We start from the raw sequence: 26,046 nt of genomic DNA, 5'->3' as shown, positions 1-26,046 counted from the left end.
CAAGCCCCGCTTCGCAAAGAGGACATTTTGTGCTTCCTACTGTAAGATGGGCTCTCATCCAGTCCCCACCAGTCAAATAGCTGCATTTAATTCAGTACATGGGGGAGAAGACAGCTCACCCCCCAATCTCTGCTTGTGCCCTATAAGTTCTCTCTCACATTTTGCAGAATTGTCTCGGAATCAAGAATATTTACTTGTTTTTAGTTCAAGTTCTTGAACTTGAACTACTTGTTTTTATATAATTCTGATTAAAACCCTAACATTTCGTGTGCACTTTGTCACCAAATCAGAATAAAACAGTGCCAGTGGCTTCCAGTCTGAGACAGTGGTTCTTAACTTGGGGTCCACCAGATGTTTCTGAACTACAACTCCCAGCATCCCCAGGCCACAATCTATTGTTGTAGTTCAACAACATCTGGCGGACCTCATGTTAAGAACCACTGGTCTAAAAAGTTGAGAGACATAAGAACAATGAATATAAAGGGAGGGAAAGCAAGAATATGTTAATATTTAGGCACATTTTGTATAAAGGTTGTTAAAGACAGTAATCACTGTTGTGCTATCTTACTGGTCAATGATCGCAAAGTACTTTGCTTGATTGTGATGCACGTTCAGTAAAGCGCTAAGAAGAATTTTGACTGTGTCTTTCCACACATTACATGGCAGCAAACTCAGGTTTGTTGGGACTAAAGCTTTAGTCAGACACTGAGGTGTATATGTGTTCAGGTCTCTGTAGACGTGTACATGTTTATGTATGAATGTGTTATGTACATGTGTTCCTTTTAAAAATGAACCTGGCTACAAACCCCTTCAAATGCAGGAAACAGATCGGAATTGTGCTACTGTATGTGCAGCATTCAACAGAATGTGTGATTAACTGTATATGTGCACAGATTTGTATGTATGTACACCAGCATTCCCTCTAACAAGGAATTCCAGATGTTGTTGACTACAGCTCCCAGCATCCCTGGCTGCAATGGTCTTTAACTGGGAATGATGGGAGTTGTAGTCCACAACATCTGGAATTCCCTGTTAGAGGGAACACGGGTGTACACTGTACACAGATTGCATGTAAATTGAACATCTATATATATGTCCCTTTGACGGGGAGCTATAGTCAAGCCTGCCTCTCTGATTAGTGTGCATATATGTGCTTCCAGACATGTTTGTCCCATTCATTAATCCATTACATTTTCAGTATGATTATAAAAATCTTAGGTGTGCACCTAAAATCCAGACTGTGTGAATCAGCCCTATTGACAAGAGGACATAAGGCCCATTCACACATTATGTCCAACACTCGTACAACGAGTGTACACAGGTGCAGTCATTCACATGTTACGTTGAACGCAGGTACAGAGGCAGACATACACTTCTTCTCCATACCCTGCATTAGAAGGGCCTGTATCCAGGTTCACTTTTAAAATGAACACAGGTACTGTCATTCACACAAATGTATATGAGTGTACAGACATCTCTATACTCGTACAGCATAATGTCTGACTTGGGCTCTTGTTAAAAGCTGATCATGGCAAACTTGAACAGGGGGAGCATTCTAAGTAGAAGAGAGCATCAATCCATAGTCTAGCCCGGGGTAGGTGACCTTGGCTCTCCAGCTATTGTTGAACTACACCTCCCATCATTCCCAGCCATAATTTATTGTGACCAAGAATGATGGGAGTTGTAGTTCAACAAAAGCTGGAGAGTCAAGGTTGGCTTCCTCTGGTCTAGTCTCTCTTTCCCTCTGACAAGCAAAGTTTTCCATGTGCATTTTTTTTAATGGAGCATTCAATAACACAAGCCACCCCTGTAGTTTAACAGGGTATTGCCCAGACAGATTTAGCATGTCAGAACTAGAACTAGAGTTAGGAACATAGGAAGCTGCCTTATGCCGAGTCAGAACTGTGGTCCATTTCTCTCAGCATTGTCTACACAGACTGGCAGTGGCTTCTCCAAGGTTGCAGGCAGGAGTCTCTCTCTCTCAGCCCGATCTCGGAGATGCTGCCAGGGAGGAAACCTGGGACCTTCATGCAAGTGGGCAGGAGCTCTTCCTAGAGCAGCCCCCTCCCCAAGGCGGAATATCTTACAGTGCTCACACAAGTGGTCTCCCATTCAAATGCAAACCAGGGCAGACCCTGCTTAGCAAAGGGGACAATTTGTACTTGCCGTCACAAGACCAGCTCTCCTGCCCTGGAGTTGCAAGGAGATTTTCCTGTGCCAGGAGTTCCCAGCCTTGATCCCCAGATGTTGTTTGTTGTTTGTTTGTTGTTTGTTGTTTGTTGGTTGTTGGATGACAGCAACCATCATCTCCAGCCACAGGGCATTGCGGCTGGGGATAAAGGGAGTTGTAGTCCAATAGGACCCAAGGTTGGAAACTCCTGAAATAGAGCTCAGGTGTTTATAGAAGTTGCACTTGCTTGGTTATGACCCAGGAAATTGCCATACATTGTGGGGGGGTTTATTTGTGCTGCATAAGAGACTTCTGGCAAAATGTCAGAACCTAAGCCACACATCTTGTGGCAATGTGTCCAATGGGAAGATATCAGCTACTCACAGTACATCTGGCTCTTAACAAGCAAGGCATGCTGTCAGAATCCTGTGGTGAGTAAAAGAATATTAGCTAATTATGAACCGTGTTGAGAAGGTATAATTTGCAGTACAGAATGCATTGTGATAGTAAAGTGAAATCGTAAAAAGGTCACTGTTGTCAACGTAGAAATGGCTAGTAGCATATGTGTAGAACTGCCAGTGTTTTCTGACTCCCTGCCTATGCCTTTAACAGATGGGGGCCCAGGAATTAAGCAGGTGAAACTTTTCCTTCAATAGATGTTCTTGCTAGCAAAAGCTTCACCAGCTAAATGCTTTCTGGCTTTTCAGGTTGTTGTTAAAGGCTTAAGCACAGAGTCAGAGAAAATGTAAGACAGGGCCCAGGAATGTGCATCCAATCCAGTTTGTAAACTGCATACTACTGCTGCTACTACTACTACTACTACTAATAATAATAATAAAATAGTTGCTTTTTGTAATTGGCTGATGGTGATTTCTGTGGCCACAGAAATCACCATCAGTCAATTACAAAAAGCAACTTTACTGGGGACAGCCTATATTTTGTGACAATATCTATAATAACCAACAGTATTGATGATAAAATTCAGCCATCCCAGGTCCTTGGGAAGGACTCAATGTCTGGATAAAACAAACCACTCAATAACACCTGTCTGACTGTGTAAACAAAAATAACAAATTAATTAATCATCCACATTCTGTTTAGAATATTCATTTAGATTATGTTTACACTGCTTTTCCGCACAAAGTTCTCAAAGCTACTTGCATAGCAAAAGGAATGGGAAGATGGCTTCTTGTCCCAACAGGACAGAGAGTTTAAAAAGAAACTCAAGGGAGACCCCAGTAACAGCAACTGGGAGGGATGCAGGGCTGTGCTGAAAAGGGGCAGTTCAGCTCCCCCTGCTCGATAGACAAGAACCATCACTTGAAAAAGCCAGGTTAGCAGGTTTCATGGGCTCCAGAACATGTGTGGGTTACACTTAATGCTTGTATAGCATGCAACCCTCTGTGGCTATCATGACTGAACCAAGGAATCCTGGGAAATGTAGTTTTGTAGACATTAGAAATGCAATGTTTTGATTAATTTATAATATTATTAAAAATATAATATATATTATTTTTAATATCTGCCACCTAGTTAAGCAGGAGTATCTTTGTAGTTGATTAAAAGGTGCCCCTGATTAATCAGGCAGCAGATTTTTCCAAATGCAATGTAAGTCATCATCATCCTCATCCTCATCATCATTATTATTACATTTATATCCTGCTCTTCCTCCAAGGAGCCCAGAGCAGTGTACTACACACTTGAGTTCCTCTTTCACAACAACCCTGTGAAGTAGGTTAGGCTGAGAGAGAAGTGACTGGCCCAGAATCACCCAGCTAGTTTCATGGCTGAATGGGGATTTGAACTCGGGTCTCCCCGGTCCTAGTCCAGCACTCTAACTACTACACCACGCTGGCTCCTCCTCCTAAAAACGGCATATACCAGGGGCTGTCTTGGAAGAGGCATTCCCAATTTCATCCAGGAGGGAAAACCTCTCCTAAGATTATGACTCTTGGAATACTTATATGCATCATCTTCAAACACACAAAGCATGCTTTGTGCTTCAGGACCATTGCTGTATTGTATGCGAATACAACTCATCCACTAAAGCTCGTATGCCTGTAATGAAGCCCAGGAATGTGCCCATGAAATAATCACATGTTCTTCCCCCTGTTTCCCCCTGCCTCCATTTCCCTCCCTTTCTTCTGTTGTCTCTCCTGTCGGTATTTTTAGATTGTGAGCCCCTTGGGGCAGGGACCTGTCTTCTCACTCTGTGTCAAGCACCATGCACACAGATGGTACTACATAATAAACAATATGATAGAAACACCCAAATAAGTCTTGGCATTCTCACAAAGTGGCAATTCCTCATATTTATTTGGAGGGGGGGGCATGGCAAGTAATTGGCTCCAGATCAGGTTTTTTGACAGGCAGAAATCCAACAGGGGTTTCCCCAGGGGCCGAGATGGGGAAAGCATCTGTGGAATGTCTGCCTGTCACGCATATGCTAAGGACCAGGGAAATGTGGCCAGAAAAGCATATATATACACAGCCATGATACCTATGATATGGGGCAGTTGAAAGGTGTGTGAGGGGTCTGGGTTCTGTGAATAAAACAATCTGAGTGACACCCGATGTCCTTATAGCCAAATGGTTAAGATGCTGACATATCTCCCCTTCTTTCTCTCCCCCCACCACCCTGACAGATCTGGATCAACTTGGAGTGGGCTGTGGTGGTGACCCTCTTCCAGCATGGGCATTAAGGCGGCATTGCCCTCTTATGAGTTGGCGCTCTACGCTCTCGTTGTGGCCTGTGCCATCGCTTATAGTGGTCATGAGGTCTTTGAAACCTCTAGAGGTAACTGCTCCTATCCAATCTAATCATGTCAGGAGAGATTGTGATGCTTTGAGTTGGTTGGGACAGGGGTGAAGACCTCTTCTTAGGAACATAGGAAGCTGCCTTCTACCGAGGCAGACCATTGATCCATCTAATTCAGCATTGTTTACTCTGACTGGCAACAACTCTCCAAGATTTCAAGTAGGATTCTTAAGCTAGGTTTCAGGTAGGACTCCTATCTGGAGATGTCAGAGATTGACCCTTGGGCCTTTTGCATGCCGAGCAGAGTTCCAGCCCCATCCCTTTCCCACCGAAAAAAGAATATTTTCACCAGTGCAAATACCAACGGTGATTTTGTGCTGCTCTCTGGGTCTTTGGTACCCCCCAGTAAAGTAAGCCCCTACTAGCTCCCATTTTATGGTTGGTGCTGGAACGTTGCACCATGTGAAATTTGAAACAAATGTTATGGTTTCTCCCAAGGAGAAGTATCTGAGAACATACAAGGGAAGCCCAACAAGTGTTTATAAGACAAGTGAAATTTCTTAGGGGTTTATTGCACATCCCTGGGATTGGCACCGAAATTTCACACAGAGTAAAGTTCGGTGCGAATTTCAGAGTTCTTCCTGAGGCGAAACATCTGAATATTTCCAAGGGAAGCTGAATGCGATTCTAACAGACAGGGGACCAGGGGCGTAGCTAGGGGAGAGAGGGCCCGTGTTCATCCCTCTCTCTGGCGCCCCCCGCAGAGTAAGGAAGATAATGAAGAAAATAGGGAGGGGTGGACCTGGAGGGCCCTCAGGAGCTGGGGACCCGTGTTCTTGGAACCTTTTTGCTCAATTATAGCTACGCCCCTGCAGGGGACCATTCTTAAGGGATTTCTGCACATCCATGGAATTGCTAGATATACGCGGAAGCCTTTATGCATGCCCTGAAAGCCCCCAAGGCAATCCTGGGCTCTGTTTCAGAGCACATACTAGAGACCAGAATTCAGTCTGTGCATGCAAAATGTTATTGGTGGATTCCAGAAGTGGGGTGGAACCACCTGAGTCTACCAGACCATTCATGGAGTGGAACAAAGTGGTCCCAGCCCTCCCTAGTACCAGTTAGCTTCCCCCAAAATGTGCCCCACATTTTCACTCTGAGGTGGAGCCTACAGTGCACCTCATGATCAGGCTGGCCTTGGAAGATCCTGCTGCCTTTAGATACAAATAGATCACAGTGTAATTCAGGACCGATAATTAGCAATCTGTGGCATGCCCAAATGAATAAATCTTGAAACGCTTAGGCAGATCCTAGCTCACAACAGCCATTTTCTCTTCTATATTTACTGTTCCTGTATTTACTGTGGGAGTTTTGAACTATCTCTGCACTGGACTATAAAGTCAGTGTGTTGTAACAGATAATATTGGTCTTTCAGAAGGAAGACCTGGGTTCAAATTCCCTTAATAAAAATGAGAATAAATAATCCATTATTTGCCTGTAGTCTCTCCAAACATGTCTAATTCTGGATAACATGGCACCCTATGAGGAGTCTGTTGTGCCAGGTAGGGATTGTGCCCCTCAGTTTGTTATCATAAGAAACTGCCCTATACTGAGTCAGACCATTGGTCCATCTAAGCTCAGTACTATTGTCCACACTGACTGGCAGCGTCTTCTTCAAGGTTTCAGACAGGAGTCTTTCCCAGTCCTGCCTGGAGATTCCAGTGAGTGACCTTGGGACCTTTTGCATGCAAAGCAGAAGCTTTACCACTGAGGTATCGTCCTATCTTGTAAGGGAATCTCTTACAGCAGGCAGTGCTGATATGTAGCCACCCATCCATATGCAAACCAGGGTGTTCCCTGCTTAGCAAAGGGAACAACACACACACACACACACACACACACACACACACACACACACCACCACAACTGCCTTCTGTGTTTATTGTTTTTGTGGCATGACAACACTGCCATGTGTCAGATTGCTCTTTACAACCTGGGTGGTGTCCAACCCCCTGACTTTCCCCAGGCTCCACCCCTTGCCCTTTCCAGAAGTTGGCAAACCTGCCCCTCGCATGCACTGGTGTGGGAAATGATCTTAACAAATATTGCATACGTATATTTTTCCGTGCAAAGTGACTGTGACGTCTCTGTGACATTTGCTTCATGTCGCCAAGGCTCCCTCAACAGAACCCATCTTCTTTTTCAGATGTCATGAACCGAAAGGCCTTCCGAGAGAACATAAAACCTGGATGGCATTACTTTGGCAGGAAAATGGTAAGCGACACCATGCCAAGGACTCTTTTGTCAATCAAGACTTAAGTAGAGCATAGTTAAAGCTAGAGCTGGAATGAGGATTCGTACATATTCACAATCCACTCGACTTCCCTGATGCTGTAGCGCCTTCAGAGGTGGGGGTGGGGGAGAAGGAGAAGCCCCTTACAGAAGTTCCAGCTGAATATAATGAACTAGCTAAACCCACACAGATATCTGTGCACTAGGACTTTGTTGCTGTCCTTATCCTCCGCCACAGCCCCTGCTTTATTGCTCAGTGTAAGCCACCCATTCTCACTCGCCCCCTCCCCTCCCTGCTGCTTGCTCACTCACTCTCCCCCTACCAGCTCCTCATCCCTATCTGCATATGGAATCCCCACCACCCAGTCACCACTGTGCTTCTGTTCTGTTACCTCCAATTGGTAAAGCATTGTGTGGGCGGGGCTTGCCACGCTTGACCTTAGTGTATTATATATATAGATGCTTGTGTTGGGGGAGGAAATTGCAAAGGGCGCTCTGCTTCTAGTGAGTGTGTGTGTGTGTGTTGTAGCATATTAGCAAAGAGTGGTGGAGTACCTGGTAAGAGAACCATAAGGGCAAATGGTTGTTTGAGTTTGGAAATGTGACTGGAAATTGGAAAATGTTGACACGTACCCATGCATTGGGGGCGGGGGGGAGAGTTACCAAAAAATGTTTTGTTTTAAACCATTTTGGTAACTCCCCACCCCCACCCCATCTCTTGGGAAATTTATTTCACGCTGTAGAAAGTCATTGCAACTCGTTTTGTACTAACACTTGTATTAATAATATACTGGGGCTATTCTGATGATCAGCAAAAATCGAGCTAGCCTCTGCTAGCCTGATTTTTGCTGATCGTCAGAACCACTGGGCTCGGCTGTGAGCCTGGTAGTTCTGGAGCGGGTAACCCGCTCAAGAACCCCTCCCCCAAAACCAGGTTTGTGGAGTGAGCACGCTACAAACCTGGTTTTTAGAATCGTGAGTAGCCGCAGCATGGCTTCACGTCATGCCTACTCACAAGTAGACCCCCAGAGGGGAGGCAAAAAAGCCACCTCCCAGCTCCGGGGGTCTCCCCAGTATGTTCTGCACGCTCACGCAGGGCATATTGGGGCTTCCGGAGGCTGCACCACCCCTGAGCTCCCCACCCCCCACCGACTCTGTCTCGGAGCCTGCAATCGTGTGCGTGGCCGATCCGGTCGCCCAGGGCTCCCTCCCTGCTTGTGAGCGGGGAGAGCGGGCTTAGCCTGCTCTTCCCGCTCACCGCCCCCAACCGGGTCTCACGGATCGTTAGACCTGGTCCACTGATTGCTAATTTTTTAAAAAAATTCTGGGCATTTTGCCCATGCATGGATCTCCAAAATAGTGAGGGATAGAAACTCTACTGTTTTCTCAATTCCTGTGAGACTTACTAGTGCTATAATTATTTCACTATATATATATATTTTAAAGAAGAAACAATGAGAGGGATCAGTAGTGCAAGACACTACATCCCCTGTGGGGAAACAGAAACTGACATGGGGCAATTCACAGAGAGGTTATTCAAGGGGCAATTACTTACTAATCCCCCAGCCGGGATCAACGGGAAGCAGCAAAATGAGCTGAAACAGCAAGCAATACACTTATTTCGAATTGCCAGGGACTGAGTGCTGCATGAAACTTACTTGTGAGTGGGCATTATAAAAGGGTTTTGGTCGTGGGGAAGAGCATTGCTGGTTAATATAGTGCTCTGTTATGTGCTTGAGAAACCTTCATTTTAATTCTGCTTCCAGCAAACTGAAGAAAAGCAATGCCTCCACAGCACTAGAAACTTGTTTGGAGACACTCCACGTTTATTCAGACAAGAGCAGCTTTAACCCGAGAGAGCTTGCTTGTGTTGTGGTGCACACAGGGCTATGAACAACACATGTGAGATTCATTGCTCTTTTTGACATGGTTCTGTCCTGGCAGGACACAGCTGACTTTGAATGGGCCATGTGGTTCACTTCATTCAGAAACTTCATCATCTTTGCCCTTTCGGGACACGTTATCTTTGCCAAGATCTGCTCCATGACTGCTCCCCAGGTCAGTGACTTCTATCTCCACCACCTTTGCAAGCACCGTGGCTTTAGCCAGAAATGTGGAGGAAAGCAAATAGCGCCGCCTGCTGGTGGAAGTTATGTTTCTATTGCACAAAGAACTGGTTAATCCAATCTCAACTCTTCTCTACAAAAACATAATAGCTGCTTTAGGTCCCATTGATTTCTGTGGGGAAGGGAAGCAGATGAGTAGATGTCACCTCACCCACTGAAATCCACGAGGCTACAAAGTGTCTGTATGACTCTGCATATTCCATGAGGGTTTTTTAATATAGTTAGCAACTGTGTGTGATTATTGTAGGACTGTGCTGCAAATTCTCAGGGAGAACTTCTGGCTCAGATTTGAAGGACCGAGGGGAACAAGAGAGGAGAAACTGTCTTACCTTTTTTGCTGGCTGCCTGCCCCCTTTTCCAGCCCTGCTTCCAGTCTGGTGGTAACAGCAGTCCTTTCAATGACCACCAGTTGGTGGCTGCCATGTTTTCCCCAGAATACTCTTGTAAATGGCAGTCTACCATCTTACTTAGGAAAGTCAGGGCTATTGCCACTTGTAAGCCTGTTCCTGTCTCCATTGTGCCCCTCCTGAAAATCATCCAAAAAACCCCCCATGACACTTTAAAAGGAATTTTAACTGGTGTCCTTCCCCACAATGTGATGCGGCTCTGCTTTCTGTTTTTTGTCCTGCTGTAGCAGAATTCTTACAAAGAAAAGAATGAAGATATAGAAAACCTGATATATCCAGATATACAGAAATAGCTTTTCTTCAGAAAGTGGTGTAGCAAAATCCAAACAGGCCCATGTTTCATAAGTGAACCCCCCCCCGACTCCTTTTTTTGTGCCTTAGGCACCACCCACATTTTTAAGAGACTAAGTGTTTATTTGTTTTAGCACTCCGGCCATTGTCCACTATCTGCACACCTCCCTGATGCCAATAAAGAGCCAGCTTGCCATCCACCCACTTCCCCCAGCAAAGAAGCTGGTAAAGGCTAATGGCACATACCGGGCGGTGATGTCATTAGCCCTTGTTGGCTTTGCCAGCACCAATGAGGGTCAGTGGGCAGCCCCCCCCCGGGCTCTAGCCCCAAGTGCGCCAGCTCTTTACCAATGCTGGGGAAGGAGGGAGACAGGTGGGCATGCATGCATGGGGGTCAGTGGTGCTGCCATTAGTTTATTTCAGAGCCTGGATCTAAGGGCATTCTGGGGGGCAACAATATACAGATTCTCTATTTGTTTTAAAGCAGCTCTGTCATTTGTAGAGCACCTAAATTATTGTAATGCAACTTCCCGACCAAGTTCTCATACATGGAGACAGACAGAGGAGGGAAAGGGAGTGGAGAGACAAGTGAAGTGAAAGAAGGTGAGGAGGGGGGAAGAGAAGGAAGGAAAGTGGGAGGAGGGAGAAAACGAAAGAATCTGCACATCTGAGGGTTGAGAATCCCTGGGGAAAGTAGGCAGGTCTCTCTTCCTCACACACTCCCAGCTAGAAGCGCTAGAAGGAAGAGTGTTTGGCTGCTTCCAGCTCCTTCAGCCTGAAGTGCTGCTGAGCCTCCTCTCTGGCCTCCTGCTCTCCCCTTCCCGTCTCAGAAGGGCTGCCTGCCAGACAAACTCGGGAGGTGGAATGGGCCAAAGACAGCGGCGTGTGCCTCTGCTCTAGAGTTGACTTAAAGGGCCAGCACACCAGCTCCTCCAACTGGCTGGGACCCTGGGTGGGGAGAAGAGAGGAGTTCTGTTGGCACTTCCGGGGCACTGGGGCGGGGTGGGGTGGGGGCTGGACCTCTGCCGAAAATGTTGCGCAAAAAGGTGTCACTGTGTGAGCGGCTGGCTGGCAGGAGTGGGAGGCGCCCCCAAAGGATTTCCCCACTAAGCTCCGGCCCCAGCCCTGGTGGGTGACCCCATTCAGATGTGACCCCGTCCAGCCGTTCACTGCTGCCCCATGGTTGTTTCTCCCCTGGTTTGGAAGTTTTCAGAAAAGCAGTCGGTATCGTGTATCAGACTCATATACATTACTGAGCAATCGCTGTTCTAGTGATACCATAAACAGTATTAACACTTTTTGTATGAGTTTAGTCATAACTGCTGACATACTTGGTCACTGCCCCAAGATTGTGGAATGCGCTCCCTGCTGAGATACGATCCTCCCCATCTCTGGCAATTTTCAAAAAACACCTGAAAACCCATCTTTTCACCCAAGCTTTCTCCACTTCCTAAATTTTTAGGTTTTAATTTCTGGTTTATTTTTAAATTGTTAAATTGTTTTTAGTTTTTGTATATGTTTTTAACTTGTTTTATTCTATTGTTAACCGCCCAGAGACAAAAGTTTGGGGCGGTGTACAAATTTGATAAATAATAATAATAAATAATAATAATACTTCATAGTTAGCCTACAGCTCCTCATACTGCTTGAAACAAGACCTGTGGCTTCATTTTAAATGTTACCCCCCAAAATGGCACATTTAAGTATATTTCAATTCATTTCATAGTCATCGTGTCTCAAATTATTTTCTCCCCCCCCATTTCATTGTATGGATATTATGTGTCCAAATCATATTTACTGGGTGTCCACGAACTAAGACTGGCTATCCATTTGGACACACAACTATTAGTTCAAAAATGCCCCCTGCCAATGGGGCAGCAAAAATGCAGGGTCACGTCCACCCTCATTGTTGCCTTATGCACTTTTTTGTCAATACAACATTTTGCACTTTCTGGCATCTTATGTATAGTATTGCACATATAAATGCTGCGATTTTATACTCCTTTATGTGTGGTTTTTCCTCCTTGTGCTGAATTCTGATGTAGGCAATGGCTTTTTCCTTGGGCATCTATTGCAGGGATGGAAAGGGATGAAATGGGGAAAACTCTAGTGGGTTTTCATGCAGCCCAGGGCATGAGAAGAGATCTGAAAGGTGAAGTCGTTGGGCTCATGAGAAGGGAGCCCATTCCAGCCTCCCAAAGTACTGTGGCATCAGAGGAGGAGGGACCACCTAGAGCTGTTAGCAGATGAGTGAAAGGGCTTTGTTTCCTCACAGCACAGGTCTGTGGTTTACATGGTCTATGGGATCCTGACTGTGCTGGTCACGATGGGCAGCACCTACCTGATGATAATCTTGGCTCACTGTCTGGTGCTCTACACCGTCTCACTGGTGAAGCAGAAATGGCTGTGCTTCATTGCAGGCCTTTGCAGCCTGGCTTCGTTCAAGATTGAGCCCTTCAGCACCTGGCAGGTATGTGTGCAGCTCAGGGGCGGCCCTTCCATGAGGCAAAGCAAGGCAGTTGCCTCAGGCAGCCAGTTAGTGGGGCACCAGCAAAGGCGGGGTGAGAGGCCCTCATGCATCCCCTTATTTTTGAAAAGGGAAAGAGGAAGGTGCTCACAAAGGGGGGAGGCTATTTGTTGCCCTGCCTCAGGGACACACAGTTCTTGAGCCACCATGGGCACAGCTAGAGGTGCCATCTCTGAACAGAGGCTTTTGCTGAGTCCTTAGGCCATACGATCACAGGAATCTGCCTTCTTCCGAGTCAGGCCACTGGTCCCTCTAGCTCAGTATTTTCTACACTGACTGGCAGCAGCTCTCCAAGGTTTCAGGCAGGGGTCTTTCCCAGCCCCACCTGGGGATGCTGCCAGGGATTGAAGCCGGCACCATCTGCATGCAAAGCTGGTGTTCTACCACTGCGCCACAAGAGCGAGACTGAAGCAAAGTTGATGCCACCAGGCCTGTTTGTTTAAATCTGGTTCTGCCCTGATTGTGGGGGGCAAAAAGGGTGTGTGGGTGAATGTAGGCAAATCTCCCTGTGCCTGTCTCTAACTTCCCTGTCACTTCTCTCCCCCTCTGTCACTTTGGTTCCAGCTGAGCTCACGGTTCCTCGGTATATGTGGTAACTATTTTCTTTTGCCCAGAACGGGTTTGTAACAGGAACTTTTGATCTTCAAGATGTTCTCTTTTACGGAGGAAGCGGCTTCAGCATCATGCGCTGCATGAGCTTCGCCCTGGAGAACTGTGAGAAGAAGGAAGGCAACCACTCCATCTTTGCCCTGCTGAAGTACAATTTCTACCTCCCCTTCTTTTTCTTTGGGCCTGTCATGACCTTTGATCAATTCCATGACCAGGTAGGTGTGTAGGTGTGTGCAGGGGACATGCCTTGTGGTTCTCATGGCTGCTTCACATCTGGTCCCCACCCCACTCAGAATTGATATGAATATCAAAAACCATGTGCAATATAAGGTAAATAATGTTATATCAGATGGTGCATTTGGAACTCTGCCACACATTCCTGTGGACTAGGAGCTTGCAGCCATGGAGATGTTTATGGTCCACACAAGCCAGCACAATGCAGTGGATGGTGTTGGGCTTAGTCATGGGGGACGAGGGTTCAAATCCTGTTCAGGTTTGAAGCTCACCTTGTGGTGTAGTCTGAAGAGGCAGACTGGAGAGCTCTTGTGGCCCTTGGGTCTTCGCTTTTCCCAGATGAAATGTGCAGTTCCTTCAACCTTTCCTACCACCTGAGATCGTTTTAATGGAGAGGCCAGGGACAAGTTATTTATTTCCCTTAAAACATGTATCCCATGGTATAGCCCCAAGAGGCTATCCCAGTAGCTTGCAAAATATTATTTCGATAAAACTACATTAGAATCTGAGATCAGGAATGGATTCCACACAGTGCCAGGTTATTCGGGCAGGTTCCTGCCCTAACTGATGGTTTTCAAACAGAGCCAAGGCAGTCATCTGTCAGGGATCCTACAACAGTCTCCTGCATTGAGCAAGGAGGTGGACTAGAAGACCTGTAATGTCCCTTCCAACTGTCTGTGATCCTTGGTCTTTCCCAGCCACCATTTGACCTTGACCTTTGGCCATTGACCATTAGGCAGTAGACTCCTGAGCAAATTGGGACCCTCTGCATGTTTTGTCACTGAGCTATGGCCCTACCCCACCTGTTGAATTTCTGTCTGTTGCACCACGTTTAAAGGCACGGAAGCCCTGCAGATTTTTTAAAAAATACCCACACACATATCTAATTGCTATTTCCCTTAGAGCTCAGAGTCCATAAACAGCACCCCCCCCCCACACACACTTAACTGGAATAACCCAGCCTTGCCAACAAATCTAATCACTATAACATTTGGCAGAGTGGCTGTTGGATTGCAGGCAGGACACTCCCTGCTTACAGGCAAGTAGGGGTGGACGAGGGGTGGTGGAAGAGGTTTCCAAATATAGAAGCCTGCTAGCCGAATTGGGATTTTAATCCGGCTAGGATCAGCTGTAACAGGCTGCTTGTACCAAGTTATTGACATCTTTGGCTTCCATCTGCAGGCATCTTTGACTTCAATCTATTCCAAAGAAATCTTCTTTTGGGCATTGGGAAGGGAGGAGATCTGCCAGGGTTTGGCTAGTGGCCTTTTCCATTAAGGTGACATGTTCTGGGATGCAGAAAAATCTGGGAGAAAGGAAGCCCTGGAGACATTGCTGTGTGCATTTTTGTTTCCAATGCCCTTCATAAACAGTACTCTCGGGGTGGGGGGGGGGCGCTTTTGCACAAGATGACGGTTGTTTCTGGCTTTCCCTGCTCCAGCTGGCAAGAACACCATGTCCTGGGAGGCAGGTCTGGCTGCATCCCTTCCTATATTCAGACCACCCTCTTCCTTTGATGTAGGCCAGTCACCCCTACAGGACACAATCTTTTTGATTCTGTTATTTTCTGTCGTTGCACCTTGGGTTTTGATGCATTCATGGAGCTGTTTTGTTTGCTGCTTTACAGTGGCCACTTTCGCACGTAACGGGAAACTGGAGGTGAAGGAGCCCGAGGTTGAATTTCTTGTATGTCTGAACATGTGCAGTTCCCTCAGAAAAGCGACCCAAGGTTTCCCTTCTCAAACTCCAGTTCGAACCCTCTGGTTGAAGTGAGTTCCGCTGCTGCTGCCTGAGGTTTGCGTTTGGCATTGTTATGTCCAAATTCAGAACCGCAGGCTGCGTTTCCTGTGACCAGAGTTCAGGGAGGAAGCTCCTCCCTCACTCCAGCTGTGATTGGCTACTGGGGCTGTCTTTCATGCCAGAAGGAAGCCGACACAGTCAGTTCCCCCTCCTCTCTGCAGTCTCCGAGACTTCAGTTTGCAATTTTGAATGTATGGGAAGCATGTGGGGCGTGGGGGGAGCAAAACTGTGGATCCATTGGGCCTGCAGTTTCCCGTTATGTGCGAAAGTGGCCAGTGATGGTGTTTTGTTTTTGGGGGTGTGTTTGTTGCTTCTCTTCTCTTGGGAGCTGCCTTTTTGGTAGAAAAGGAGAGCATAATTTTTGAAAATGAAATAATAAAGAAGGCTTGCAAACAATGGTGCTCTTCCATGCACTCTCTTACCCACCCCCAGAGCTACCCAATGGACTTACCCAATGCCAAAATTCCAGTTTTATATTGGAACAACACCTATCCTCAATATTTTCTACATGTGTTCTGGGTCCAACCTTGGATCCTCACATGTTGCTGAACTACAACTTCCATCATCCTCGGTCACAATGGCCTTCAGATGAGAGTTGTAGTCTAACAACATGTGGGGACCAGTGTTCTCTGTAACAGGGATTCCCAGATATTGTTGATTACAAATCCCATCATGCCCAGCTGCAATGGCCTTTGGGGATGATGGGAGCTGTAGTCAACAATATCTGGGAACCCCTGTTACTGGTGGGCACTGGTGGGGAGAGCCCCTCAAATTATTAATGCCTGAGGCATGCTAGAGAGTGAGCTGGCTTGAGATCACCATCACCCCTTCACTGAGCTGTGTATGTGCTACACTAGAGAGTGTGTGTGTTTCTTGGGGAAAGTTGTAGCAGCCTCACTTGTGTTGGAAATGATGCAAATCATCCGATGCTCTGGTGACATCAACAATTATTTATGAATTACAGTTAAAATGGGGTAGACCGTGATGGGGACAGTGGCTGTACATACTGCCAGCCAATAAGACTAATGTAAATGTGTTATACATAGCTAATGGCAGAGGCAGGAGGTGAACCGAATCCTCCATGTTCCCAATATTGTGCATTTATTGCAGGGGTCCCCAACCTGGGGTCCCCAGATGTTGTTGGACTTCAACTCCCATCATCCCCAGCTGACGGGAATTGTAGTAATAAGAACAGCCCTGCTGGATCAGGCCCAAGGCCCATCCAGTCCAGCATCCTGTTTCACACAGTGGCCCACCAGATGCCTCTAGGAAGCCCACAGGCAAGCAGTGAGGGCATGCCCTCTCTCCTGCTGTTGCTCCCTGCAACTGGTATTGAGAGGCATCTTGCTTCTGAGGCTGGAGGTGGCCTATAGCCACCACACTAGTAGCCATTGATAGACCTGTCCTGTCCTCCATGAATTTGTCTAAGCCCCTTTTCAAGCCATCTAAGCTGGTGGCCATCACCACATCCCATGGCAGAGAATTCTATAGATTAATTATGCACTGTGTGAAAAAGTACTTCATTTTGTCAGTCCTAAATTGCCCGGCCTTCAGTTTCATGGGATGACCCCTAGTTTGAGTGTGGTGAGAAAGGGAGAAAAATTTCTTCCACTCTCTCTCTACTCCATGCATAATTTTATGCACCTCCATCATGTCTCCCTGTAGTTGCCTCTTTTCCAAACTAAAAAGCCCCAGATGCTGTAGCCTTGTCTCATAAGGGAGGTGCTCCAGGCCCCTGATCATTTTGTTTGCCCTCTTCTGCACCTTTTCCAGTTCTACAATATCCTACCTAAGATACAATCACCAAAACTGTATGCAGTACTCCAGATGTGGCCATGCCATAGATTTGTTTAAGGGCATTATAATATTAGTATTTTTATTTTCAGCCCCCATCCTAATGATCCCTAGCATGGAACCCTAGCATGGAACTGCTTTTTCACAGCTGCCACGTACTGAGTTGACACTTTCAACTAGCTGTCCACCACAACCCCCAAATCTCTCTCCTGGTCAGTCACTGACAGCTCAGACTCCATCTCGTATATGTGAAGTTGGGTTTTTCTGCCCCTATAAGCATCTCTTTACACTTGCTTACACTCAACCGCATTTGCCCTTTTGTCGCCCACTCCCCCAGTTTGGAGAGATCCCTTTGGAGCTCCTCACTATCCATTTGGATTTCACTATCCTAAATAGTTTAGAGTCATCTGCCAATTTGGCCACCGCTGCTTACCCCAACTTCTAGATCATGTATGAACAAATTCAAGAGCACTGGTCCCACTCCTTACTTCCGGGGGGGGGGCACTTCTTACTTCCCTCCATTGTGAAAACTGTCAATTTATTCCTACCTTCTGTTTCTGTCCTTCAGCCAGTAACCAGTCCATACATGAACCTGTCCCGCCCCTAGATGTAATCTAACTACATCTGGGGAGCCAAGGTTGGGAGCAGTGTTCCCTCTAACAGGGATTCCCAGATGTTGTTGACTACAACTCCCACAATCCCCAAGCAAAAGCCGTTGTAGCTGAGGATTCTGGGAGTTGTAGTCAGCAACATCTGGGAATCCCTGTTAGAGGGAACACTGGTTGGGAGCCCCTGATTTAGTGTATGGCCTTGTTCCCCTGTGATGATCTCTTGCCATCCATAAACCATGGTGTGTTCTCTGGACTTACGAACAAAATGCACACTTTCTCACCGCCCCCAGGTGCATATCAGTGAGCTGCGGCGTAAAGACAAAGAGCTTTGGCACATCAGCATCCACGCCGCGGTCCATCTTCTGGCCATTGCGGCTGTGGATGTCTTCTTCCACTACTTCTATATCCTGACCATTCCTTCGGACATGAAATTTGTGAACCGTCTCTCAGACTGGGCATTGGGTGAGTAAGTGGTCCTGTCTGATTGCTAGCACTTTTTCTTTTCGCTTTGCAGGGTTGCTATCCAAGATCTTCTCGTAGGCTCTTAGATGGATTCCACGTTTCTGGAAAAACAGCCACATCTGTACATGCCAGACAACTTGCTCTGCAGCACTTTGTGTCTAGGGTTGCCATGTCCCCCGGCATTTAGGGTAGCCCCCGGATTTTGGCTCCTCCACCTGGCTGCTAAATTCCACCCAGATTTACATGGGTTTCGAATGCACTGCCCGGATTGCCCGGATTTTACTCTGGATCCAATCACATGGGAGCGCAGAGAAGGAGGGGAAAGTATACAAATCTGTCAAATAAATAAATTTTTAAAATGCAAATTAGTTGCCTCTTAATTTACATAATATGCAAATTAGGCCACCTGGATTTGTGAAGCTTGAATATGGCAACCCTATTTGTGTATTATCATTATCCCTGCTAACTGAACAAAGAGACACCTTTTAAAGTGGCAATCCCCTTATATTTAGCAGGCAGAGAGCAAATGGCCCTATCCACCCCAGCTGTTGCTGGTGTCTACCTTGTGTTTCTTTTTTAGATTGAGAACCTTTTGAGGACAGGGGGCCATCTTAATCATATATTATTTATTTTTCAATGTAAATCGCTTTGAGAACTTTGGTTGAAGAGCAGTATATAAATATTTGTCGTCTTTGTATGCCTAACCTACTTCACAGGGTTGTTGTGAGGAGACACTTAAGTATGTAGTACACTACTCTAGGCTCCTTGGAGGAAGAGCAGGATATAAAATATAAAATAAACAAATAAATAGTAGTAATGTCTGAATATGAAATAGAATGTGGCTGAGAGGTCCACCTTTCTCTTCTCTCTTCAAATCCATGTTTCTAGTCCTGATGGGTTAATGTGTGAAAAAAACAGGGAGTGTCAGACTGACGTGTACACACTATTTTTTATTATAATATTTATATACCGCCCTTCATCCTAAGACTGCGGGGCAGTTAACAACAAGATAAAAACAAGTCAATAAAAACAGAACAAAGACAGCTCAAAAGAGCCAAGGACAGCTCATTGGCCCAAAGCCCAGATTAAAAGGGCAGCCTACTAGAAAGACAAACCTGGCCAAATGCTTCCTTGGTGGAGGCCCAGCCACTTTCAAAATCAAGCCTTACCAAGCTTTCAAAGTGCCACGAGGGGCAGGAGGGCGAAAGGTGGTCAGCAACCCCCAATGCTCTCCTCACGCTTCTTGCAAACTTTGCAAAGAGTGTGGGGAGAGGCACTCCTTGCAGCGGTCAGAGTCGTGCGGAAGAGCTGCTCTGATGGCAGTGGAGATGCAAGGGGGACATCTGGCTGCCCTGCTTGTGGCCAAAATCCACCACCCGTGGGAACTGCCTCCCTCTGTCTCACGAAAGGTCCGCCCCGGTTGATGCTGCATGTAAAGCAATGCTGTTGTTTGCCTGATCCCCACTGGGCTTCTCCTCTCCTTCCATTTTCATGCCACAGCTGGCCTGGCTTACTCCAATCTGGTGTACGATTGGGTGAAAGCTGCCGTGATGTTTGGGGTCATCAACACCATTTCCCGACTGGATCACCTGGACCCACCTCAGCCGCCCAAATGCATCACCATGCTCTATGTCTTTGCAGAAACGTAAGTGCCCAGCAAACCCTTCGCAGGTTGAGGCAGAAGGGTGGGAGGAGCGGGGCCTTTTTCACAGTGGCCCCTCGAGGGACCACGCTTGTATTTATTCCAAGCATTTATATGCCACTTCTCCTTCAAAGACATCTTGAAAGCAGCTTGCAAAGCCAACTATGGCACTGAAACAAAAGAAACAGCTTTTAAAACAAATTGTTTTAACAGAGCAAGACAAGGAAATAGCATGACAATAGCAACAGTTGAAGGGGAAAAAACAGCAATAAAGTGAACAAAACAATGGCGGCAAAATGCAGGCAAAAGCCTGGTGCTGAACCTTTATTAGCTTTCAGAACAATGTTCACAACCCCCCACCCCACAACAGACTGGCTCTTGAGGTGGAAGAGGGTAATAAGGCCCCAAGGTTGTATTTTCGCCTTCTTGTGAATTCAAGTTTTACTGTTGCTTGTTTTGATGATATGATTATGCTTCTAATTCGTTTCTGGATTGTATCCGTCAGCTGTAACCAGGGGGTAGCTATAATTGAGCGAATGGGTTCAAAGAACCTGGGGACCCCAGGTCCTGAGGGCCCCCAAGCTCCACCCCTCCTACTTTATTCATTATTTCTCACACTCCAGGGGGCTTCTGGGTAGAGGGGCAAACACACAGGCCCCCTCTCCCCTAGCTACGCCCCTGGCTGTAACCACCTTCAGCTATGGAGGTGTGGTGCGGCCACACCTGGAGTACTGCGTACAATTCTGGTCACCACATCTTAAAAAGGACATTGTTGAACTGGAAAAGGTGCAGAAGAGGGCAACCAAGATGATCAGGGGCCTAGAGCACCTTTCTTATGAGGCAAGACTACAACACCTGGGGCTTTTTAGTTTAGAAAAAAAGACAACTGCGGGGAGACATGATAGAGGTCTATAAAATCATGCATGGTTGTCATGGCTCAGATTTCTGACTCAGAAGAGTCAGAGCAGGAGGATTCGCCTGCTAGTGAGTAGGGATGTGCATGGAACCACGCGGCGCGGTCCGGCACTGAGGGGGGGTGTCTATCTTTAAGCGTGGGGGGGTAGAACTTACCCCTCCCGCCACTCTTCCCCCTCCGGCGCTGCAGTTTAAATCGAAGTTTTTGGGGCGGCAGTGTTCCTCCCTGCCGCCCCTGCCCCCGTCATTGCCAGGAAGTCTCAGTAACAGGAGCACGCATGTGCGCATCGTAGTGTGACATAGTGTGATGCTGCGTGTGACGTAGGTGGCAAGTGCGCGCACGGCGGCGACGCACGCATGCGTGCTCCTGTTACTGAGACTTCCTGGCAACGACGGGGGCAGGGGCGGCAGGGAGGAATGCTGCCGCCCCAAAAACTTCAATTTAAACTGCAGCGCCAGAGGGGGAAGAGCGGCGGGAGGGGTAAGTTCTTACCCCCTGCCCTTAAAGGTAGACCCCCCCCCTCAGTGCCGGACCACTGGACCAGTCCAGTTCCGAACCGGTTCGGAGGCCTCCAACATGGCCTCCGAACCGGTTCGAGACTCTGGAGCTGAGGATTCGCAACAGCTGCCAGACATGATTTCTGATGGGGAGGAACCTGGGATTTTGCCTGCCTTGAGAAGGCGTAGGCAAGCTCAGTGGCAATCACGCAGGCGTAGGAGATCACAAGAGAGGAAGCCAAAGTGCTGACTCAGGGAAGCCTAATTGGCTGCTGGTTCTCTTGAGCCATATGTATTTAGCAGTCTCTCACTTACTCAGATGCTGTTTGCAACGTTCGCTGGCATGCAGACAGTGTGCTATTGAATTCAAAAACTTTGTCCGAGTTCCAGTTTTCCTTGTTTATGCTTTCTTGCTTTGTTCTGTTAATTCCTTGCTTCTATTGTCCTTCGCTATTTTCATTCCTTGCTCTGTGTTTTCCTTTCACTTATTACTCAGTTATTGTTAGAGGAGGGGTACCTAGTTCAGTTCAGGGGACTTAATTCATTTACTCTTTGTGAGCCTTTTATTTTTCACTCGTACAGTTCCGCTGCCGCTTTCTGTTAACTCACTGGGGAGTGCTGAAGGGGGTTGTAAATCCTGTTGGGTTAGCTGAGCTAACAGATTTACGACAATGGTGTGGAGAAAGTGGATAGAGATAAATTCTTCTCCCTCTCCCATAGCACTAGAAGCAGAGGTGATCCCATGCAATTGATTGCCAGGAAATCTAGGACCAACAAACGGAAGTACTTTTTCACACAACGCATAATCCACTTGTGGAATTCTCTGCCACAAGATGTGGTGACAGCCAACAACCTGGATGGCTTTAAGAGGCGACTGGATAACTTCATGGAGGAGAAGTCTATCATCGGCTTCTAGGAGGGCTATAGGCCACCTCCAGCCTCAAAGGCAGGATGCCTCTGAGTACCAGTTGCAGAGGAGTCACAGCAGGAGAGAGGGCATGCCCTCAACTCCTGTGTGTGGCTTCCAGCAGCATCTGGTGGGCCACTGTGTGGAACAGGATACTAGACTAGATGGGCCTCCTTGGGCCTGATCCAGTAGGGCTGTTCTTATGTCCTCATGAGGAGGCAGGATGTAAGTGCATAAATGAAAACAACAGGGTCCATGTTCCCGTGGTCGTGTGTCTTCCCTCCTGGGGACTATGCCCAGCTAGGGTGCCTTGCGCCATTCACACAGAGGCAGAAGTTGCTGTGCATCTAGAAACAATTCATGCATTAAAAGCTTCTGCTGTATCCATGTATCAAGATTTGCTTTTGTCTTGCAGGCACTTTGACAGAGGAATTAATGACTGGCTCTGCAAGTAAGTCTCCTTCCACTTACCTCTCTTAGGGCCCCGGGGAAATGTTCAGGTCTCAGAACAAATGATCACTTGCTTGTGATCGAGAAATAGGCAGATCTGGACAGTGCCTCCATGGTTCCTTAACAGCAGCATGATGGGTTGTGTTGTTGTTTTTTGGACACCCAGGTACGTCTACGATCATATCGGAGAAAACCATGACAACATCTTGAAGGAGCTGCTGGCCACCATCTCCACTTTCCTCATCACTACCCTCTGGCTGGGCCCCTGTGAGATCGTTTATATCTGGTCCATCTGCAACTGCTTTGGCCTCAATTTTGAGCTCTGGGTGCAGCAGTTCTTTCAGCTGAAGATGTTTGCTGGGATTGAAGTAAGATATCCTTCCACCACTACACAGTCACCCTCATAAGATGTCATATTTGATGCACCGACAATCTGTGTACAGGGTGCTCATGTGCAGATAGGAACATAGGAAGCTGCCATATACTGAGTCAGACCAGTATTGTCTTCACAGACTGGCAGCAACTTCTCCAAGGTTGCAGGCGGGCATCTCCCTCAGCCCTATCTGGAGATGCCAGGGAGGGAACTTGGGACCTTCTACATGCAAGCATGCACATGCTCTTCCCAGAGTGGCTCCATCCTCTAAGGGGAATATCTTACAGTGCTCACACAAGTGGTCTCCCATTCAAATGCAAACCAAGGAGGATGCTGCTTAGCAAAGGGGACAATTCATGCTTGCTACCACAAGACCAGGTCTCCTCCCATACGATCTGTACACATGCGCAGTTATTCACGCATGTCCAGCGCATGTATAGTAGTTCACTTTCTGCCTGTATCTTGAATTGGGGGGGGGGTCTGTAACCAGATTCCCTTTTAAAATGAACATGCCATTCACACAAAAATTTGGACATGGACAAAGACACCTATATGCACACACACAACGTATTGTCTGTATAGGCTTCGTTTCAATCTTGTAGGATCCTCCAGGCACTGGGGACTGGACATAAAATAACAATTTATGATGATATTGAGACTTTAGCTCTGTTCCCACGTTAGGTTCAACATTTTTACATTCTGTTTTGCAAGTAAAAGCATAAAGCCATTGTAAGATGGTTAAAGCAGCCACACAGGTAAAACCTTGAAAGGCCTGGGTGAAGATCAAGTTCTTTGCTTGGCACTGAAAGGAGAGCAACACAGGCATCTGGGCGCTTTCCAGATTACAGCTACAAGTGCAGTAAAATGCTTTGGCTTGGCAGAATCGAATTCACAACATAATTAAAGGATGTTGTGCAAATCCACCAGCACAGGGAGCAGTCTTTTCTAGACTGCCCCAAACTCCCTAAAATGGAAAAAATACAGCTATTTTTTAACAATGTTGTAGGACTAAAATGGAAGGATAAAATCCAAAATGAGGCATTTCTGAGGCATCGGAAATGTGAACAGCCCCTTGCCAACAGCGCAGGGACTGCGATGTCGATACACAGGCAATACAGAAGCACACTTTGCAGATCCGTAGTGACACTGTGGTAAGGGTTAATCTGGAAAGCGTCCCGGTGGGCATCTTTGGGGAGGAAGGTCTTGAAATATCTTGCTGCTTGTCATGGTTTTATTTTCTTGTTTTGAATTTTTGCTTTTATCTCGTTTTTTAAAAATTGAGTATGTGTTGAATACCTTGCTGTACATCATCTTGGGTTGCCTCTTGAATGGGAAAAGTGGGATGAAATCAATGAATCCAGCCAGCAGATCCCACAACTCCCTGTATCAGCCATGCCTCTTTTGCCCAAACTTCACGTTGGGTCTGCTGGAGAAAGGGCTGTCACAAGCTGGGTAACTTGCTGTTCTTTCTGGCTTTAGAGGAACTTGTCCTTGCCCAGCAGCAAGAGGCCCCGATATGCCAAAAGCTTTTGCTACAAGAGTGATTGGCAGGGGCATATCTAGGGTAGGGCAGGCAGGGCACGTGCCTCAGGCGCCACTTGAAGGGGGGTGCCATTTTTTAAAATGAATTTTTTTTTAAAATGGCCACCAAAAACAAAATGGCCACCACACGTGCTCAAATGACCTCTGTGAGGCCCTAGGCCATGCCAGGCCTTGCAGAGGCCATTTGAGCATGCACGGTGGCCATTTTGTTTGCAGCGGCCATTTAAAAAAATGCACATGCTCAAATGGTCCCTGCGAGGCCCTAGGCATTGCCAGGTATCACAGAGGCCATTTGAGCATGTGTGGCAGCCTCCAAAATGGCCACCATGCCAATTTTTGCAGGCCCAAACAGGCCTGAAAATCAGCCGAGACGGACTGCGGCAGTGAATTAAGAGGCCGGTGGGGGAGGGGGAACCTTTGCAGACACCACCCCCCCAGCCTTTAGGAAGCCCTCCCAAGGGGCTACAGGAATTTTTTTTAAAAAAATTAATATAATATAAGTTACTGGACACATATTCAGTTTGACACTATGTACAGAGAATCAAGGCTTGTGAATACTTATGAGCTAGGATTGTATTATTTGCTCTTACTTTGCTTCTTGTGATAAGTGAGTTAAATGTGATGTCTTAATAATATGGCTATTAATGGTGACTTTGTCTTTGAATCACTGTGAAATCCTTAGTATTAAGGCCACTGGGAGTTTCTTGCTCCTTTTCTCTCATTTTAACTAACTTTCTCAAATACTAGAATATATTCCAAGCAGTGACAGTTTACTCTGCATATCCTTTAATTATTTTCAGAGTATCTGTGAAAAGTCCAATTCTCCATTTATTTTTTAAAATTTATGTAATGGTGATGCTACAATGCATAGTAGAGAATTAGACAGGCACTTCTGTTTAGTTTTCCAAGTACATCTCCATATAGTATTTGGGTATTGCATGAACCCCAGCATACTGAAATTTGTAGTTTTTCAGCATTTTTTGGTCTGGCTACGTCCACTGCTAAATAGTTTTTGAAATATTAAAAGATTAACGAGCTTGACTTGTTTTTTTGAGCTGATAATATGGTAAAGTTATCTGAAAGATGGGTGTCAGATGTTTGGACAGGGGGGCGCCATTTCAGTGCTTACCCTAGGTGCTATTTTCCCTAGATATGCCTCTGGTGATTAGGATCACCCTCTTCCTCCTCTTTTTCTCTCATGCTCCTGCCTTGTGTGTCCTTCCCTGGACAGGCCAATATGTCAGAAGCAATGTCTCGGCGGATCAGGGCCTTCTTTGGGGCAGCCAATTTCTGGGCAATTGTCCTCTACAACATCCTTGCCCTCAACAGCCTGGACTTTGCGCTGCTTGTCAGCAACAGGATGCTTCTGACAGGTAAAGCTCCTCCCTTTCCCCTTGAATGGCCCAGTCCCTTTCCAAGGATGGGAAAGCATTTCCACAATAACTATGCCCATTTGCTTCCTTGGATATCACATGTTCTGCCCCCAGTTGTCCTCCCTTTCCATCAACAGTGCACGCATGCACACTCAGGCACCCCGTTTCAGCGGCCCCTTATCTCTAGAGGAGGATCTTATCCTGTGGGCTCTCCAGAGGCATCTGCTGGGCCCCTGTGTGAAACAGGATGCTGGACTGGATGGGC

The 26,046-nt window shown here is 46.8% G+C and overlaps 1 protein-coding gene across 4 annotated transcripts in view; it reads left to right on the top strand.

The window, feature by feature from the left end:
* HHATL (hedgehog acyltransferase like) overlaps positions 1-26,046 on the top strand; it is a 34,767-nt gene that overhangs the window by 7,563 nt on the left and 1,158 nt on the right. For 3 of the 4 annotated variants that reach the window (XM_053265267.1, XM_053265266.1, XM_053265268.1), the window contains exons 2-11: positions 4,816-4,967; positions 7,135-7,202; positions 9,165-9,278; positions 12,320-12,514; positions 13,186-13,395; positions 17,910-18,081; positions 19,582-19,726; positions 22,459-22,494; positions 22,660-22,861; positions 25,640-25,781. In XM_053265267.1, the coding sequence (XP_053121242.1) occupies positions 4,862-4,967; positions 7,135-7,202; positions 9,165-9,278; positions 12,320-12,514; positions 13,186-13,395; positions 17,910-18,081; positions 19,582-19,726; positions 22,459-22,494; positions 22,660-22,861; positions 25,640-25,781 (1,390 nt within the window). In that variant the 5' untranslated portion in view covers positions 4,816-4,861. Of the gene's footprint in view, positions 1-2,377; positions 2,602-4,815; positions 4,968-7,134; positions 7,203-9,164; positions 9,279-12,319; positions 12,515-13,185; positions 13,396-17,909; positions 18,082-19,581; positions 19,727-22,458; positions 22,495-22,659; positions 22,862-25,639; positions 25,782-26,046 lie in introns of those variants that run through there. The other variant, XM_053265269.1, reaches the window with a different exon arrangement.

The sequence above is a fragment of the Hemicordylus capensis genome, chromosome 6 (assembly GCF_027244095.1).
Source record: "Hemicordylus capensis ecotype Gifberg chromosome 6, rHemCap1.1.pri, whole genome shotgun sequence".
Lineage (NCBI taxonomy): Eukaryota > Metazoa > Chordata > Lepidosauria > Squamata > Cordylidae > Hemicordylus > Hemicordylus capensis.
The sequence above is the reverse complement of the archived record's forward strand: the minus strand, read 5'-3'. Positions and strand labels throughout refer to the sequence as shown.